The sequence below is a fragment of the Cladophialophora psammophila genome (assembly GCF_000585535.1).
Source record: "Cladophialophora psammophila CBS 110553 chromosome Unknown aczJe-supercont1.13, whole genome shotgun sequence".
In the NCBI taxonomy this organism is placed as follows: domain Eukaryota; kingdom Fungi; phylum Ascomycota; class Eurotiomycetes; order Chaetothyriales; family Herpotrichiellaceae; genus Cladophialophora; species Cladophialophora psammophila.
Window position 1 is genome coordinate 439,288 of NW_006912934.1, and position 16,270 is coordinate 455,557.

Sequence of the window (16,270 nt, forward strand, 5' to 3'; positions counted from 1 at the left end):
AGGCCGACCCCGTCAAATGAGACCCCTTATTCCAAGGTGATATAGCGAAGTCCTCGCCGGCATCTGGTTTGCCACAGACTGCTATACAACATCTGAGGATTTCGGATATGCACGAGCTGCGAATTGACCATCCGACGCATTGATATCTCCACCACCTGGAACGGCGGCGCCATCCTTCATGATCTCAGCTCGAAGCGGATAGCACACAATGGATTGTCTATCTGGAGCAGCTGTTGCGATCAAGGCTGAACCAGACAGCGGCGTGAGAACTTGGGCGATGGTGTCTCGCTCTGGCCAGCCATATCTTTCCTTCAAGTAGTCAATGGCCTTCCGGCGGTCGATGAGACTGACGATGTTGGGGAGCATGTGTACGTACGGGAATGCCAATGAATGGCCCGTGGGATCGAAGGATGTCTGTTCCCAGATAGGACCAATGTCCGCCATCTGGAGTTCGGGCGATTCGAACCTTGCCACCAGAAGGAAACTTCATGGAACTGAACATTTGCGAACGCTCCCCAAGCATTCATGTGACTCAAAATTTTCTTCTGAAGAGCAGGCTTGGGTCCGTCAAGGAAATTGATGTCGGCTGCTCTCCAATACTTGGATGTGAGCAAAGCGAGGCGGGGACGGGAAGGTGGTTCAGTTCCGTCTTCGCCACTATTTGAACTATAGGAGCGTTTACCGGGTTATGCACAGCACGGGCAGCCGCTGACTCTCATTGATCAGCAGGGAGAACTTTGATGCTGCAGTCTATGACTTCAGGAGCGCCGTTCGAATCGCTCTCGAAGCATTGCTGGATGTCCCCATGGTGAGTTCTGTATCAGAGAGGTGTCCTGTTACAAGTGCAGATAAGTTGAACTACGCTGGAGCAGTCATGCAGAAACAAAGTGTAGGAGGCCAGAAAATATACCAAGCAGATATACGAGCATACTAGGACTCTGTATTCTTCCTTTCAGGACACGAAGAAGGGAGCATAAGAAGTACCTAGATACCCAGAGTTTCGCTCGAGTTCGGCCGGGTCTCAAATGCCCAGACGACTCAAGTTCAGCTCAAGTAGCAGGCTCAATAGTACAGAACATATTTCTCGTGCCAAGGCTCAAGTCTCGTATTGCATCCGGTTGTGGCATCGAATTGCATCTCAAAAATGTTGCCATGAAACTCACTTGAACCTGAACGAGTTCGCTGTTGTACGAAATCGCTGGCGCTGTCCGTTATCCCGAGACAGTCCCGTCTTCTCGCTTTTCAGCGAGATCCTTCTGCTCCATATACCGAGTACACAATGGCCGGAACTCGGGAGAAGCTTTCTAGAGCCCCTGATGGCTTCTGTCCCGAAAGTGCCCCTGAGGGAGTTTAGAAGGTCTGTGACAGTAGATGCCGAGAATCTCTCTCTCTCTCTCGCGTTTCCCCACAATATAGGGACGCCAACAATTGCGACAGTGATGTATGACCACAGTCTAGCTTGCTTTTGCAAGCATCAGCTTCATTGTATGGGATCAAGCTGCGCGGCCTATTCCTCTCGCGCTAGGGCACGCCGTTTGCTACTGAAGCGACCTTCCATGCAGCTCATATCGACGGGAACCTTTCTGGAGAAGGCCTTTTACTCCACAACAAAGCTAGCGCGAAATGTTAGGCGCGTAATCGCACTTACCGGAAGGCTGAGACAACTGGCGATACCAAAAAATTTGAACACCCCCTCTGGGCGCGTGCTTAGGGGTTCCCAAATGCCAAGACAAACCTAACACGAAGAAGGTTGTTTGTTTGTTGACCATGTCTGGCCGCGTTCCTCTTCTTGCCAAAGAAGAGTCGGGGATCTTTAGCAAAAAGAGGACGCTGAAGGGATTGCGAACCAACTCATTATTGAAGACATCAAATCTAGAACACTAACCAGATGTCATCCCAAAGCTTCCAAGGACCCAGCTTCAAAGTCTATGCCCGCTGGCGGCCCCTCAGTTTGAGTGAACAGGCAGGAACCGAGATTGAACGCAACACACTTCAGCACAGCAATACAAACATGTCCGTATCCCTGGCCTCTCGGCCGGTGTCAGGCCGCCCTCGGTCATGGAAGAGCGCGCCATCTTTCACACATATATTTGAACCCGAGGCTAGCAACAATGATGTTTTCGAGACCATTGTGGCGCCTGCGATCCCCCAGGTTCTAAGTGGAGCGACCTGCAACTTTTTCGCCTATGGTCATTCTGGGAGCGGCAAGACGCACACAATCATAGGATACGACTACGACCGAAACGAAAATCTGGGTCTGTCTCTCGCCGTAGCACGAGATCTTATGGCAGCTCTCGATCGCCTGAATGCAGACTGCTCTGCTGACGAAATGGGAGGAGGCCAGAGCACCTTTGGCATTGGCCTTCGTTTATATGAGCTGCGAAAGAAGAGCGCTTTTGACTTACTCAATAAGCGAACGGAATGCTTTGTTCGCGAGGGGCCAGATGGCCAAACTCACATTCGCGGGCAAACCGAGTTACTGGACGGAGGGAAAGTGAGGGTGCGTCCTATTGTCACCCGTCCTTACTGGACCTTGGAGGACCTTCGTCGAGAGCTATTGTCCGCCCTCGATCTTAGGTCAACGGGTTCATCTACCGTACACGATCAAAGCTCCCGAACCCATGCCGTACTAGAGCTTGAAGTTGTGAACAAGGACCTCCTAGAGGCTCGCGACTTGGTCATTGAACGCCAGTCTGAGCTTGTACCTGTTGCAAAGCGTGCGACAGACATTTACCTGGAAGAAAGCATGAAGTCCTTTATCAAGACCCCTGAAGGCAAATACATCCCCAACCCAGATCATCCCCTGGATCAAACTCGAATCGACGCTGCGGAGGCAACGAAAGGTGAATTCGAAGCCAGGTTGAGAGCGGCAGAGGACCATGTTACCACCGTTCTAGCCTCGAGGAGTCATCCCTCTCTGGGTGGAAAATTCGTCTTCGTGGACTTGGCGGGATCCGAATATTTTGACGCCGCGGCCGGTGCCGTCGGACGCAACATAACTCCACAGGACCGACAGGAGGGCCGACAGATAAATTCAGATCTGTTTGCTCTAAAGGAAGTCATACGTGCTCGTGCTGTAAAACAGACACGAATCCCATATCGCTCCGCACCCTTGACAATGGTACTGCGCGAACATTTCACTGCCTCTGCAGAGAGCTCTTCGGCGATGATCCTTACCATCTCCCCCTCGGCCGAGCAGTATACTGCCACCGCGAATACACTAAAATACGGCAATTTGGTTGGTGTTGCTGGTGGAGATCAGATGGGTATGGCGGAAACCTAGAAGATTGCGGCTGAGCCGTGTCTCTGGGTGTGATGACTGAATGCACGCTTTACGTAGATCTTGATAGCCGGCCACAGAACACAGAGCTCAATCAATGCAATTGTCGATGACGTTGCCGGTTCGACAAATTTCTCCTCTTTCACCCCACAAGCCTCTTATGGAGTGAGCGGGCACTTTGGGGGCTACGACTTTATGGACCATTACCACTTGCTTGTGCGAAAAGACACTTTCCCCGTTCTCTCCAAAAGTGCTCTTATGGGGCAGGGGTTCAACGACTGAGCACCTACCCGCTCCCATGTAATTGGAAGGAGGCGGAGGAGCCCAGGGGAGAAGCATCCTGACTCTCTGAAAGACCAAAGTCAAGACGACGAAGCTACAGAGTTAACGACTTCCTGGCTAAGACCTGAGTCAGAAGGTGCTCAGTCCCTCACGTGGTCACACCACAGCTGCAGATGGTGACAACTAAAAATCTCTAGATCAAAAAGATTTGATCAGACCATTGCTACCCGACATCAATCGATGCAGAATTGAGGGAGATTTGACTCATACTCTTGGAAACCTGCACGGCCCAGGTATTTCTCGTTCTCACGTTGCATGCAGTTCAAGCAGAACGATTCCTCGCCGAATATTCCAACACAGTGGCCCTGCCCACGTTGGAACAAAACCGCTATGGCTGCGAGCCGAGCAGGCCAATTCCCATGTGCACGCACAATAGCAGTGGACGATGGACTGTCAAGCAACTCTTCCCAGCTATCAACGGACGTAATATCCGTGTTTGAGGATGTCTCAAGCTGACCGCCACATGTACAGTTGGCGCGCCTGTTGAACTTGGTAATAGCCTTGAAGTCGACCGCGAGGATGTTAAGATCAGCGACCCATTTTCCTCTGTCTCGGACTGAGAGGACGGATCCGACAAAGTAGACCTCTTGGTCTATAATATTTGAGACAAATTGGGAGGCCAATGGTTGCGCATATTCTGTGAATGAAAGATGGAGAGAGGTACCTGTGAAATTGTCCTCCCGCTTGGAATCGTATGGAGCATGATTGACCACTCTATAATCGTCGCCGAGGGGTCTGATTTGAGGATCTTGGTGTGTCACAAGCAATGAAATACCTCTTCGACCAATATTTCCAATGATATGTCGGAACTCGTGCTCCGGAACAATCTTTGCCGGGTCGGAGAGGATGAAGCTAGGGGCATACAAAGAGTTTCCCGCGCTCACTGCCAATACTCCCGTCAGCTCTTCGGGGTCAATATCAATAGAACCCGAATCGAAGAAAATTATACAACTTAGTGCCTGTTGACGGGTCGGTAGCGAACATATCGGAGTGTGCATCCTGCTCTGGATACTCAGACCTCGAAATTGTTTAGGCACAATGTCACCGTTGTTATTTTCCGGAATCATCGAGCTCTCACGTGGGATGATCTCCGGAGCCCAGGATACCTCATGTAGGGCAGAAGAAAGACACTTCAGGTGTATAGTCGGGTTGGTGACTGGCTCAAAAACGATATCTGCAATCGCAAGGTTGTGCAGAGCCCGGCACATCGCGGAGGAGAATTTTGAAGACTTCGAAACAAGTGAAACGCCAACTTCGGAGCCGTATGCAGTAGACTGCCGCCACGACTTGTGAGCCAAAGAGGACATGTAACTCCATAAAGTACCTCTGTGGGCGCTGGATCTTAGAGCATCCAAAGCAGATAATGGATCGATCCGAACATCAGTGTGGAGGTTGATCTTCTGAGCCAAGAACAGACCGCAATGATATGATCCTAACCCACGAGTGAAAGATGTTCTTTCGTCGCTTTTTCCTGTTAGACAGTCGCAACCTAGTGACTGAGCGTTAACCTGGTCCGATATTGTGTGCAAAGTGGTATTGCTTGCGCTGCACTTCCAGTGAGCGAAAAGTTTGGGGGGTTTGTCCCATAGGAGTCGGTTGCTGCCATCATCCTTTGACACACTTGTGTCAGTGATAACTAGCTCTCCTTTCATTGAGATAGCATGTTTTCGCCGTTGGAGAGTTCTCGCCCCAGCCCCAGTCTTCTGAGGCTCGAACCAGCGGGCCGAGAAGTTGACTGGCTCTTGAGTGCCCTTGCCCACCACGTTCGCCAATACTTGGTGCGGGCGCGCAGTGGCATATTCGTACAGGGTTGGATTCTTCCCGCTTGACTCGAACTCTTCCCAGTGTCCACATAAGATTATTGCATTACCCGGCTCTAACCCGGAAGCTTGTGCTACAGATCGAAGGAAGTTAACCCCACATTCAGGGTCTTCAGCAGCTTTTAGAGCTTCAAGGACATGCCCGTTGTTCAAACCAAAGAATTGATTGATCGATTCCTCTGCAGGTCCAAGAAATTCTCTTCCGCGTCTATACCCAAAGCCGATAACCCGCAAGTAGTCTTCATAGAGTGGGATGTTTTCTGACTGGGCAAGCAGAAGTTCGTTTGAGGCTTGTATAAATGTGTAAAGCCATCGAAATTGCTCCGTTACAGGCTGATGTAAGGGACGGTCGCCGTTCTCGAGAAGTGCTTCCCAAAGGCCACTCAGAAACTTTGCTGCAACAATAAAATCTCTATGGTTGAGCCTCCATTTGAAGAACAAACAGCCCAAGGCGGCAAGACGCACTCTCCCGAATGATACCCGAGGCTGACTCGCCAGACTGGAGACTTCCACAGCTCCTCCGTAGTATCGGAGGTGGGAAAGGGTCAACGACCACTGAATTCCACGAGAAGATTTGTCAGCGGGCAATAATCCAATTGTGCCGACACCGTTTTCAGGAAATAGGTCGTCCCGAAAGGGTATCTTTAGGACTCCATCCGCTAGTAATATTAGATCAGGAAAAAGATGCCACGCTGAGAAGGCGAGTAGTATAGAGGCGTCCGATATCTGCTGTGGGAAACCCTTGAGCAAATCCTCCATGCCTGCCATTGCCTGTGTCCATGCTGCAATGACTTTGGCGTAGGTTGTCGGCCCCTGGCTGAATGCAATGTTCAGGTCCTTGGTCACAAGCTCCAGCTGCTTCACGTGCCATTGCTTGGCTTGGTCCGCACTTCTCAGCCAGGACCGTGCACTTGCATCCCAAAGAGCCAAATCTTCTCGGCTGATATCCTGTAATGTACTCATTAGAGTGGCCGTTGGAGTATGCTCTCCGTTTTCAAATCCGCTCCGGATTTCGTTTGCTCTTGTTTTGACAAGTTCGACCCAAATTGAGACAGCCTGGCTTGAATCCCATGCTCGCGCCAACATGCAAGCAAGTAGGTACATCCCGATCGCCCCAGTGCCAGACGTAGCCGCAGCCCACATGGCAGTACCGTCAGCTCCTACGAAGGGTTCAAACGGTCCATCCTGGTTTGACCCACGTGGATTGATACTGCGGTGAGAAATAATGCTGCTGACTCGCCTTCCATAGGCGGAAACCAAATGAGGTTTCGAGGGGGTGATGTATTCGAAAAGAGCTGCCAGTCGTCTTGCTGTCCGATGGACAGAGCCAGTCTCAGCTTCCAAACGGCGACGAGCAGAAAGTGCTGGACCGACCGGTGCAAATTCTGCTGGAGCCTCTACTCTGAAGAGAGTGAAATCGAATTTTGTATTTATCAATGCAGCCGTGTTCTCGTTCGTAAGGCTAAGTGCCGAGGCCAGGAATTGATCGAAGCGCGGCATGTTTGAGATGGATATCTGCAAGGTGGGTCGGTCGTAGTGTAAGAAGAACGAAGTGTGAATCTTTCTGGCCGCTAAGATAGCCTGTTAACGCCTTGTGTCAAGCGAACTGGACTGTGTGAGGAACGGCGTTCAGGGAGGCTGTGGAGGGAAAGCTATCAGAGGAGCATAGTGCGTTCGAGATCGAAGTTCGCGTGCCAATGTGAGGGAAAACAAGGTTCTCGTGTGTCCGCTTCTAACATAGCCGGCTGAAGGCTTTTGCAGGCTCTCTTGTCTGAAATATGACCAGAACTGTGCAGAAGAATGTGAAAGGTGCATGTTGAAGATTGTGCGATCAGGCTGAAGTACAGGCTGGGGGCGCAGTTCTGACTGCGCTGATTAAGAACCGATATTTGTACTGCTGTTACATACCTCCTTATAGGACGCTAATTATGCGACTGGCGGGATAGCCAAGACGTGTAAAGACCGTCACGCTAGTCCTCAGTCGTAGGTTGTCGGACTAGCGTTGATGGCGCCAGTGTAATTTACCGGACAGTATATGGTTAGACAGGTACCTCCCCATGACCGGGTAGAATCTATCATGTCCCAGCATGTCCTCCGTTGAGGCACAAAGTGAAATCATAATCCTCACATTTTCTTTACAGCTGAAAGGGGATTAGCGGCCGTGCAATGACCCTGAGTGACATCACAACTACTGACATTACAATTCTTGGCGTCATTCATTCGCAAGGCTTCAAGATAGCACTTGACAGCACTTGACTTCGTCCCGCTCACTCCTCACTTCGCGCATGACAATAAACTCCCTCTCGTCGTCGCTCACCTCGTGTCTCACACCCGAATTGTACCATCTCGAAGACAGCGTTGCTTTGGTTATTGACACTCGAACTTGCGGTGGCCGCAGAGGTCCGAACCAGCGCGGAGCAAGATCTGAGGAGAGTGTAAGTGAAATGACGACCAAGCACATCCCGATCCACAGGCGCCTCTTGAACAAATGGGAGGATGCGAAGAAGGCTTCCAAGCTCACCCGTTGAGCAGCCTCAGGTAGATACACCAGAGTGGCATCTTCAACGGGTTGGTTTGCTGGAAAGATTCTGATACAATCCCACAGGAGCTATGTGACAACTTATTCTGCCGATACATTGCAGAACTCAACAGAGAATCTTTGCCACAATCTCACAAGAATTCTAGCGTTTATTCTATAGGCTCGGTGGCGCAGCTAACATCTTCGCAAAGAGCTGCCCGTGCTGTTCCATTCATAAAATCCTCTTGGACTCGAAGCTCTTGACCAAGGATTCAGACGTGTGCGGTGCGAGATTTAGAAGCGATGTCACCTATAGATTCCACCTTCACGACACGAATGTCAGAAATGACGATTTAGCTGGCGTTGGGGAATATGTTTGCCTCTAGCGCGGGAGTGAGAACCCAACTATTACGAAGCAGTTCGAATCATTGAGGATAGTTCTTTGCTAGATCTAGCTCGCACCAGAAATTGGCTCCACCCCTGCGATCACCATCATCACGTTGTCTATCGAGTTCCACCGTCTTCAGCTCAGCCGTCCCAGAATTCCTGAGTTGTTGACGTCGCTAAGGAGTGCTTGACAGAAATCAGTCTGCAACAGAGGTATGGGGAGATGCTATTCCCCCGAAATTGAAAAAGTGTAATTTGGAGTCCCTGAGGTGCCCTGGTTCCTTGACAGATATACGACGGCATATGAGATGCGCAACTTATCCATGGACGACGATGCTGGGAACGCAATGCGTGGTATAATTAACCGAATCTCCAGAATGATGAAAACTGAAGTCATTGTTGGTATGCCAGTCTCGATCTTGCTATTGGCTCTACTATTTTCCAATAAACTCAAGGCTCTGGGCCTGCGCCCAAGGACAAGGCTTCCCGAGCTGGTCGGGTCAGCTTTGGTGGCTTCGACACTACGGACGTGACGAACAACTTTGAACCTAAACAACATCCGCGAGCTAGTGCACACCCACAATTGGATCATTTGGTATACTCTGTCAGAAGAAGGGCAACTGAAACACCTATACATCCCGCACCGTATGGACCTGGAAGTTCAAACACGCTGTAAGTCAGATTAATCCCAGTTTCGGGCGGACACTTACGCCAAAATTCTTTCCACGCCTCGATCTCTACCGTCATTGTAAACGGCGTGAGCGTATCATCCATGAAAGGCCATACTCGCTGCTTGCTTTTTTCATCTTTGCTATAGTTCTGCGCGTTCGTTTGGACGCACCTGCACACTGGGCGACTTTGGGGTTATTTTGTCCGGCTATGGCATTGTCATCGGATGGACCCGAATCTGGTTGAGCTTGCACTGATGTTCGAAGAAACACGCAACTTAGAGACTTATGGAAGGTCTAGGACTAGTCCAAAGAAACCTGACCACGGGTAGATTGCCTTTCCAGTTGGGGGCTGGTTTGGAAAGACATTATACCAGCCTAGTATTTTTGTAGACTCATAACCTAAAGCAATTGCAGTTATCAGACTCTGCCGCGTATCAGGCAGATTTTCTTGCCCGCGAGTTAGCAAAGTAGGATCGATGGCCCTCCAGGATCAATACGTACATGGTACGCAACGTATGATAATTACATAACAGTCTCGCCAAGACTAACGGGGAGCTAAACTATTGAAGGAAGTTTTCGTGACGTGCTTCTTCGGCATTACCTGACTGACAATTTGACCTGCAGTCGCGATGGAGGATGGTAATGAGGATCGCAGTGTTAGACGAGGGCCAGTTCCTGGCTAATTACTACCCGATAGCTTACTCCCTTAGTATTTTGGCTCTGTCATCTGGTTCGTATATAGGGCGCCAATAATCCAACCGGCAGAACGGGCTAAGCATAACGAGACGATGTCCTCCTGCTTTGGTAGTGAAAGAGGTCTCTGCCGTCGCTACCACGTCTCGGTCCTAGACTACGGGGCATACCCTGAGCAGCACAATTTTCTTTTCATTTTATATGTATGTATATATTACAAAATTTAGCTGATATAACTTCCACAACTCTCAGTAGATCGGGTTATCATTATCAAAGGTTCTATGTCGCCTTCCCTATAGGTGTTAGATCGGTTCGAACTGGTTCGAATCGAGTCAGCCCGATCAGAGATCTAAGCACCAGACTCGGTTATAGCCCGGTCTGAGACCGATTCCAGATCGATTCGAACTGAGTCGACTTAGTTCAAACCGATCTCGACTCGGGTCAAATCAGTCTAACTCACCTATAAACCCCTTAAATCGCGCCCAGCCCTGGCATTGGATGCTAAATCCGGCTCTCGGCAGCAATCCAGTGATTTTAAACAATCCTTCCATCCCAATCAACAGGACAGCCTTACTGGTGCATGAAAATAAAACAAAAATTCCCTTAGTGCATGTAGGATATTGAGTGGGTAAGAGTATCCTCTTCTCTGCGAATACAGATCTCTCCAGCCCTGTCGCCTGGCCTTGCCGTGGCCTACGTCTCAGAGGCGTTCTATGGGCCGACTTAACTCAATTCCAACCTCGCGATCAATACTTCTCCTTCTGCGCCGCACCACCGATCTGCGTCTGCCACGGCAGCCGATGCGCGACATTGAGCTCAGTGGCCGGCGTCTTCAGCAGCGGCGCCACCTCGTCCAGCGTACCCGCTTGCACGACTACGATGTCTAGCTCTGGCATGAAGTGAGGCACCGCGTAGATTGGGCTGCCGCAAGCAGGACAGAAGGACAGCGAGAACTCGAATCCCTCGTCCATGTGCTTCGTCTTGATCGTCTTCAGGTTGCCGCTGGTCAAGGTGAACGCTTTGGTCGGCACCGTCAGATTCAGCGACGTCGTACTCCCGCTGATCTTGCGGCAGGGCCGGCAGTGGCACACTGATGTCTATACTCTCTTAGCAAGGTTCAAAAGAGACGGGATGGCCGTACTAGATTGGCCGCATCCGGCGTAACGTCTAAAGAGAACTTCACATTGCCGCAGAGACAGCTGCCTTCCATTGTCATGTCGAACGCTGAGTGAGTGAGTTGTGCAGACCCGTGTTTCCCATCAACGCGAGAAGTGTCCAGAATCACTGTCACCCAATTTGAGAGCTAAGGCAGAAATACCATCTGTTGCGGATCGGCGGTTCCTCAATATCAGGCCTTTCTCTTGCCACGTGATCAGCCTTCTGTCTACCTGTCCTCCTCCTCCTCTCACTCCAAATGCCATCCACCAAGACCATTCCGGCAGACGAACAAACCCGCTCTGAACCGGGCCGATCGCATTGGTGCCCTCTGCACTACCGAAGCAGAACCACACCCTCTCTCAGCGCTGACGCTGCGGCCCGAAACATGCAAATCGCGCAACCGGAGTTTCACAAACCACAAAGGCCCCCGAAACGAACCCCCTTCGGTAAGGCTGACATCGTGGGGAGAAGAATGGAGCTCCCTATCCACCGTCGCACTCGACGGGGTCTCCACTACTGGCTCCGCGATTCTGCATGTTCTGGTGTCTGGGTGTCCCCTAGGAAGAGGTTAATTTGACTCGATAGTCACCCATTTAGAGAAAGATAGTAGGTACCACGGTGACTGCTCGACAAAGACTTCTGCTCTTTATTACCATTTGCCATCGCCATCATGATTGCGAAAGAGTCTACCAACGGCAAGAAGCCATACACCCTTCAAGCAGAGGCGCAGAGGATCTATGAAACCATTGTCAATGACCCCAGGCTCAATGTCCCGGAGGAAGTCAAGACTCTGGCCGACCGAATCCGCTTTGTGGGTGAGGAGACACAGCCATTCTACCCAGTTCCCTACAAATGTGCAGAGTCTCAAGCTGGCCTATTGGGCCACGTCGGGCTGCTGGCCCTGGCCATTGCAAAAGATCGCTACGTTATCGACCAGTCGTGTGAGATTGACGTCGACCACGCTTTGCTGAACGGCCTCGGCGCCCTGTTCATGCGGCACGAGGGTGAATGGCTGTCCGGCAGCCCGAAAATGATGAGCGCCGTCAAGCGCTGGGACCACGGCCAGACGCGGGAGCTGTACCGCCAGTTGGCAACCAACATCTACAAGTCCAAGGATGGCCGGTGGTACTCGCTGCACGGCAACATGAACCCGACGCCGCTGCTGGAGATGCTCGGTGTGCCGCAGCACAACGACCAGAACCTGTCCTGGCCGCAGATCCTCGAGATGTACATGAAGGTGGTGGGCGACATCGATTCGACCACTCTCGACAACTGGAGCAACAATGTCTACCGCACACCGGGGACTGTCTGCTACGAGAAGGAGGAATTTGAGACCTCTCCACATGTCAGTCTATCTAACGAATGATTCTCTCGCTATTATTACATGGCGCTAAGTCAAGAGTCCAGGGCAAAGCCATCAAGGACGAGCCATTCTATGAACTCCTTCCCCAACCATACTACACCCAACCAGCAGTATCCTGGTCGTCAGTGCCCTTCGACCCTAGCGACCGCCGCCCACTGTCCGGCATCAAGGTTCTGGACCTCGCGCGGGCCATCGCAGCCCCGACGATCGGGCGCGTCTGCGCGGCGCTGGGCGCAACGGTGATCCGCGTGTCATGCTCGACGAACACAGAGCTGCCGATCACCTTAATGGACGGTTGCCTGGGAAAGACGAGCGTGGACGTCAACCTGAAGACGTTCAAGGGCCGCAAGAAGCTGCTCGAGCTGATTCAGGATGCGGACGTCTTCATCGACGGATACAGGCCCGCGGTTATGGAACATCTGGGCTTCGGACGCGACGCGGTGTTGGGACTCGTGGCCAATCGCGACCGCGGCATCGTGTATATTCAGGAGAACTGCTACGGGTGGAAAGGCCCCTGGACGACTCGCCCGGGTTGGGCGCAGATTGCGGACACGGTGTGCGGTATCGGGCTGGCGATCGGGCGCTTCAACGGCTTCGACGAGGCGCACATCTTCCCCGGCCCCAACGCAGACTACCTGACAGGCCATGCGGGCGCCGCAGCGGTTCTGCACGCGCTGTACCTCCGCTCCCACGTGGGTGGCTCCTACGTCGCGCAGTGCAGTCTCCTCGTGTCGAATCTGCAGATGCAATCGTACGGTACTTACACATCCGCGCAGCAGGAGAGCATCAAGGCCCGCAACAAGGAGCTCGTGGGCCACATGCGGCATTACGACGAGATCGTCAGTCACGGGCGCAACCGGCATGTCGTGCGCGGGTTCATCGCCGACCGGGGGTTCGAGGGGGCCATCAAGAAGCAATTCTTCCAGACCGTCGGGGGGGGTACTTGGGGACTAAACGATCTCGAGGTCGTCAGCCTCGCGCTCAAGTTCAAAGACTCGCCTGACGGGGAGGGAGGGAAGGAGGGGATGCGCACTGATTGGGATGTCGGCCCGTGTCCGCCGGGGTATCACTTGCCGGAGTGGGTGAGGAAGGAGAACGAGGCGTTTGTGCCGATCACGGTGGGCGAGACGACGGTGCAGGGATAGAGACGAAGTAGAAGGAGTTCTTCTGGGCTTACAACAGGTCCCAGGGAAGGGCGTCCGGTCGATGCCGAAACGGAGGGAGAGGCAGAGGGCAGACTGCAGTCTAAATCAATAGTTCAAAGACCAGACAGAATATATTGATCGTTATACTATCAATCAATTTACATATCTACCACTCTGCCTGTGAGTATGAGTCTCACCCACTTCTTTGGATAAAGCGACGGCTTCCCTCTCTCTGTGTCTGTAACCATAACAAGGGGATAAATCCACGTGCGTAGACAAGATGTTACAGGAGGACTGAGCAAAGGCAGCCGGGCATGCGCATGAGACGCCACAAGATCTACGATGACAACCTCGAGTGAGTTGATCTATCCGTCTACACACCACCAACACCACCACCACCACCGAACCCGGGCCATTCAAACCCAAGCAGCCGGCCCCCTTTCCCTCTTCACTCTCCCTCTGCGCGTCCGTGACGATCGGAGATGAGAGAATATGTGGACAAACCGGCTGTTGAACTCAACTCCAACTCTCCCCCACGCCGCCCACCTTCTCCCTCCACTCTCTTTCTAGCGTCTCTGCAATTTTCTCGCCGCGCAGCTGGAACTGGGCGGCGAATTTGTTAGGCGCCATGATGAGCGCGGTCTTAACGTCATTTGGGTCGATCGGGATCTCGCGACCGCTGACGTCGAGCGCGGGAAGCATCTCGAAGGCGTGCAGCAGGCGCGCCGTCATGTTGAAGAGACTCCGCTCCGCCAGGTGCAGGCCCACGCAGATGCGCTTGCCGCCACCGTAGCTGAAGTGGTCGCGTGCAGCCACATCCGGGGAATTGGCGTACGCGGCCGCGGAGAGGTTAAAGTCCAGGAAGCGCTCTGGCATGAAGGTCTCGGGATTCGGGTAGCGAGCTGGGTCTTGATGGATCGCCCTAGGGGACAATCAGTGTGAGGCGCCGCGACGGAGGTGCAAGTATGACACAGATCAGGACAAAATACAGGCGCCGTGTTGTCACTTACCATGTGTTAACCCGGACCACGGCGTTCTTGGGGATTCGATAGCCATTGTACACGTCTTCCCGGTCCGACCAGTGCGAGAAACCTGCGTAGGGGTGCAAGTGTCAGTAGGTCCACAGAATCCGCCCAAGAAGAAGGGCCCAGTAGGAGGAAGGAAGAGTGCATACTCATCGGCGCAATGGATCTCCATCGGTGCTGCTCCTTGATGATCGCCCGAATGTATGGCAAATTCGGCTCGTCCTCCCACGTCGGAAACCGGCCTTGTCCAATGACTCTGTCGAGCTCTTCGTGCGCCTTCTTCTGTACATCGGGGTGCGCAATGCACGCCAGAATGACAAAGAGCAAGGAATTGGCCGTGGTGTCAGATCCCGCACCCAAGATCTCCATGCAGGTCGTCGCGGCTTGGAGCTCATTGACTTCTCCGGTTTCCTTCATCTCCTTGTGGATGTCCCGGGCGATGCACGGCCGGTCCGGGTGCTTCTCAGCATAGTCAAGGGCCTCGCGGTAGTTCATCAGGCTGAAGGTGTGTTCATAGTCGCGGAATTGCTCAAGTTCGGGCAACCAGGGCTGCATGGAGCGCGGCAGCTTGCGGAGACTTGGAATGGCCTCGAAGAGGTACTTGCCGGGGGTCATGGCATCGGCGAATTGCTCCATCAGCTTTTTGACTTGGACGGCAAACGGATCGGCGGATGATTGCACACGTTTGCCAAAGGCGATGCTACGGGCGACAGAAAGCGAGTAGCGGTGGATCTCTTCTGCAAAGGCGGTTGGGTCCTCTTGGATGCGGTAGATTGTGACCAGAGCCTCGCCTTCCTGGATTCTGAGGTAGGAATCACACTTTTTGCTTGTCAAGACATTGGCGAAGATGCGTCGAACTCTCTGGCAAAGGAGTCAACCACAGAAGTCGGTCAAATTGAATGCAAGACTTGCCCGCCAGTGGTTACCATACGGCATCAACACACTTCTCATGCCGCCACTGATTAAGTCCCCCACTTCAGAGGGAGGCCGGGAAGAATATTGGCCAGACCTTGCACCAACATCAGATCCGCTGCCTTGGGCCAATCTCATTCGAAGGACTGGGAATCGTTGATCCACTCACCGCTTGTCAAGGAACTCTCGAGCAATGAGTCCATCACTGATGAGGATAAAGTGCTGCAGACCGACCCGAAAATGTACCAGCGGACCATACTCCCTTTTGGAGGAGAACCCAGTCAGTCAGTCCAGAGGCATCAGCGTCGGTTCTGAAATGGAGGCTCCATACCTCGCCCAACTGGCCATGGTCTCCCATGGTTTTGCGGTGGGCATGTCAAGAGTCATGCCCAGCAACGGCCACCGACCCTTTGGTCCTGGGGGAAGGGGAGGTCGTCGCCATGAGCTGACCACCTTGAAAACAACCAAGAGCCCTATACAAGCACCCACCGCAAAGAGAGGGACCATAGCCGGGAGCGAACTTAACTTTTTCTCTGCTGAATGGATCTCAATTGAAGAAAGAAGAGCACGAAAAGTTTGAATAGTCATTTTTTGAGAACATCACTCACCATCCAAATAACAAGTTCGACACAGAGAACTTCGGGGGCTACGAATCATGCACGCTGTGCACTGTTCCCCACAACATGCATGCTGCATAAACGGCCGTGGCTATCCGCATGGAGATGTAACAGAACCGCTGGGGAAATCCAGGAGCAACCTCGGCGGAGTTGCGACCACCACCTTCCCATCCCGAAGGCTGACCATCCGTCTCAGATTTGTTGTTCGGGGGTCAACTCCGGGGTAGGATAGAGAGGGGAAGGTACTCGGAAGAAGTGAGCTCGTATGTTTGAATAAGGCCCGCCGACTGCAGTGAAATTTATCAGTACAGGGTCCTTAACCCTTGATGTTTGAGCCAG

At 52.5% G+C, this 16,270-nt stretch overlaps 6 protein-coding genes across 6 annotated transcripts; 2 read left to right on the top strand and 4 right to left on the bottom strand.

Annotated features, from left to right (window-relative positions):
* Positions 1-81: 81 nt before the first annotated feature.
* Positions 82-444, bottom strand: A1O5_08272 (uncharacterized protein; the record flags this gene model as incomplete). The annotated part of the gene is made up of 1 exon (XM_007748855.1): positions 82-444. The coding sequence occupies one exon, from the start codon at positions 442-444 to the stop codon at positions 82-84; it is 363 nt and encodes a 120-aa protein (XP_007747045.1).
* Positions 445-1,888: 1,444 nt separating this feature from the next.
* On the top strand, positions 1,889-3,283 carry A1O5_08273 (uncharacterized protein; the record flags this gene model as incomplete). The annotated part of the gene is made up of 1 exon (XM_007748856.1): positions 1,889-3,283. The coding sequence occupies one exon, from the start codon at positions 1,889-1,891 to the stop codon at positions 3,281-3,283; it is 1,395 nt and encodes a 464-aa protein (XP_007747046.1).
* A 512-nt stretch (positions 3,284-3,795) lies between these two features.
* Positions 3,796-6,942, bottom strand: A1O5_08274 (uncharacterized protein; the record flags this gene model as incomplete). The annotated part of the gene is made up of 1 exon (XM_007748857.1): positions 3,796-6,942. One exon carries the CDS (start codon positions 6,940-6,942, stop codon positions 3,796-3,798), a length of 3,147 nt encoding a protein of 1,048 aa, XP_007747047.1.
* Positions 6,943-10,457: 3,515 nt separating this feature from the next.
* Positions 10,458-10,927, bottom strand: A1O5_08275 (uncharacterized protein; the record flags this gene model as incomplete). The annotated part of the gene is made up of 2 exons (XM_007748858.1): positions 10,458-10,808; positions 10,853-10,927. 2 exons carry the CDS (start codon positions 10,925-10,927, stop codon positions 10,458-10,460), a joined length of 426 nt encoding a protein of 141 aa, XP_007747048.1.
* Positions 10,928-11,539: 612 nt separating this feature from the next.
* Positions 11,540-13,377, top strand: A1O5_08276 (uncharacterized protein; the record flags this gene model as incomplete). The annotated part of the gene is made up of 2 exons (XM_007748859.1): positions 11,540-12,214; positions 12,277-13,377. 2 exons carry the CDS (start codon positions 11,540-11,542, stop codon positions 13,375-13,377), a joined length of 1,776 nt encoding a protein of 591 aa, XP_007747049.1.
* A 516-nt stretch (positions 13,378-13,893) lies between these two features.
* Positions 13,894-15,821, bottom strand: A1O5_08277 (uncharacterized protein; the record flags this gene model as incomplete). Its single annotated transcript, XM_007748860.1, has 6 exons — positions 13,894-14,299; positions 14,388-14,469; positions 14,552-15,259; positions 15,311-15,411; positions 15,484-15,576; positions 15,646-15,821. The coding sequence occupies 6 exons, from the start codon at positions 15,819-15,821 to the stop codon at positions 13,894-13,896; spliced, it is 1,566 nt and encodes a 521-aa protein (XP_007747050.1).
* Between the last annotated feature and the right edge of the window lie 449 nt (positions 15,822-16,270).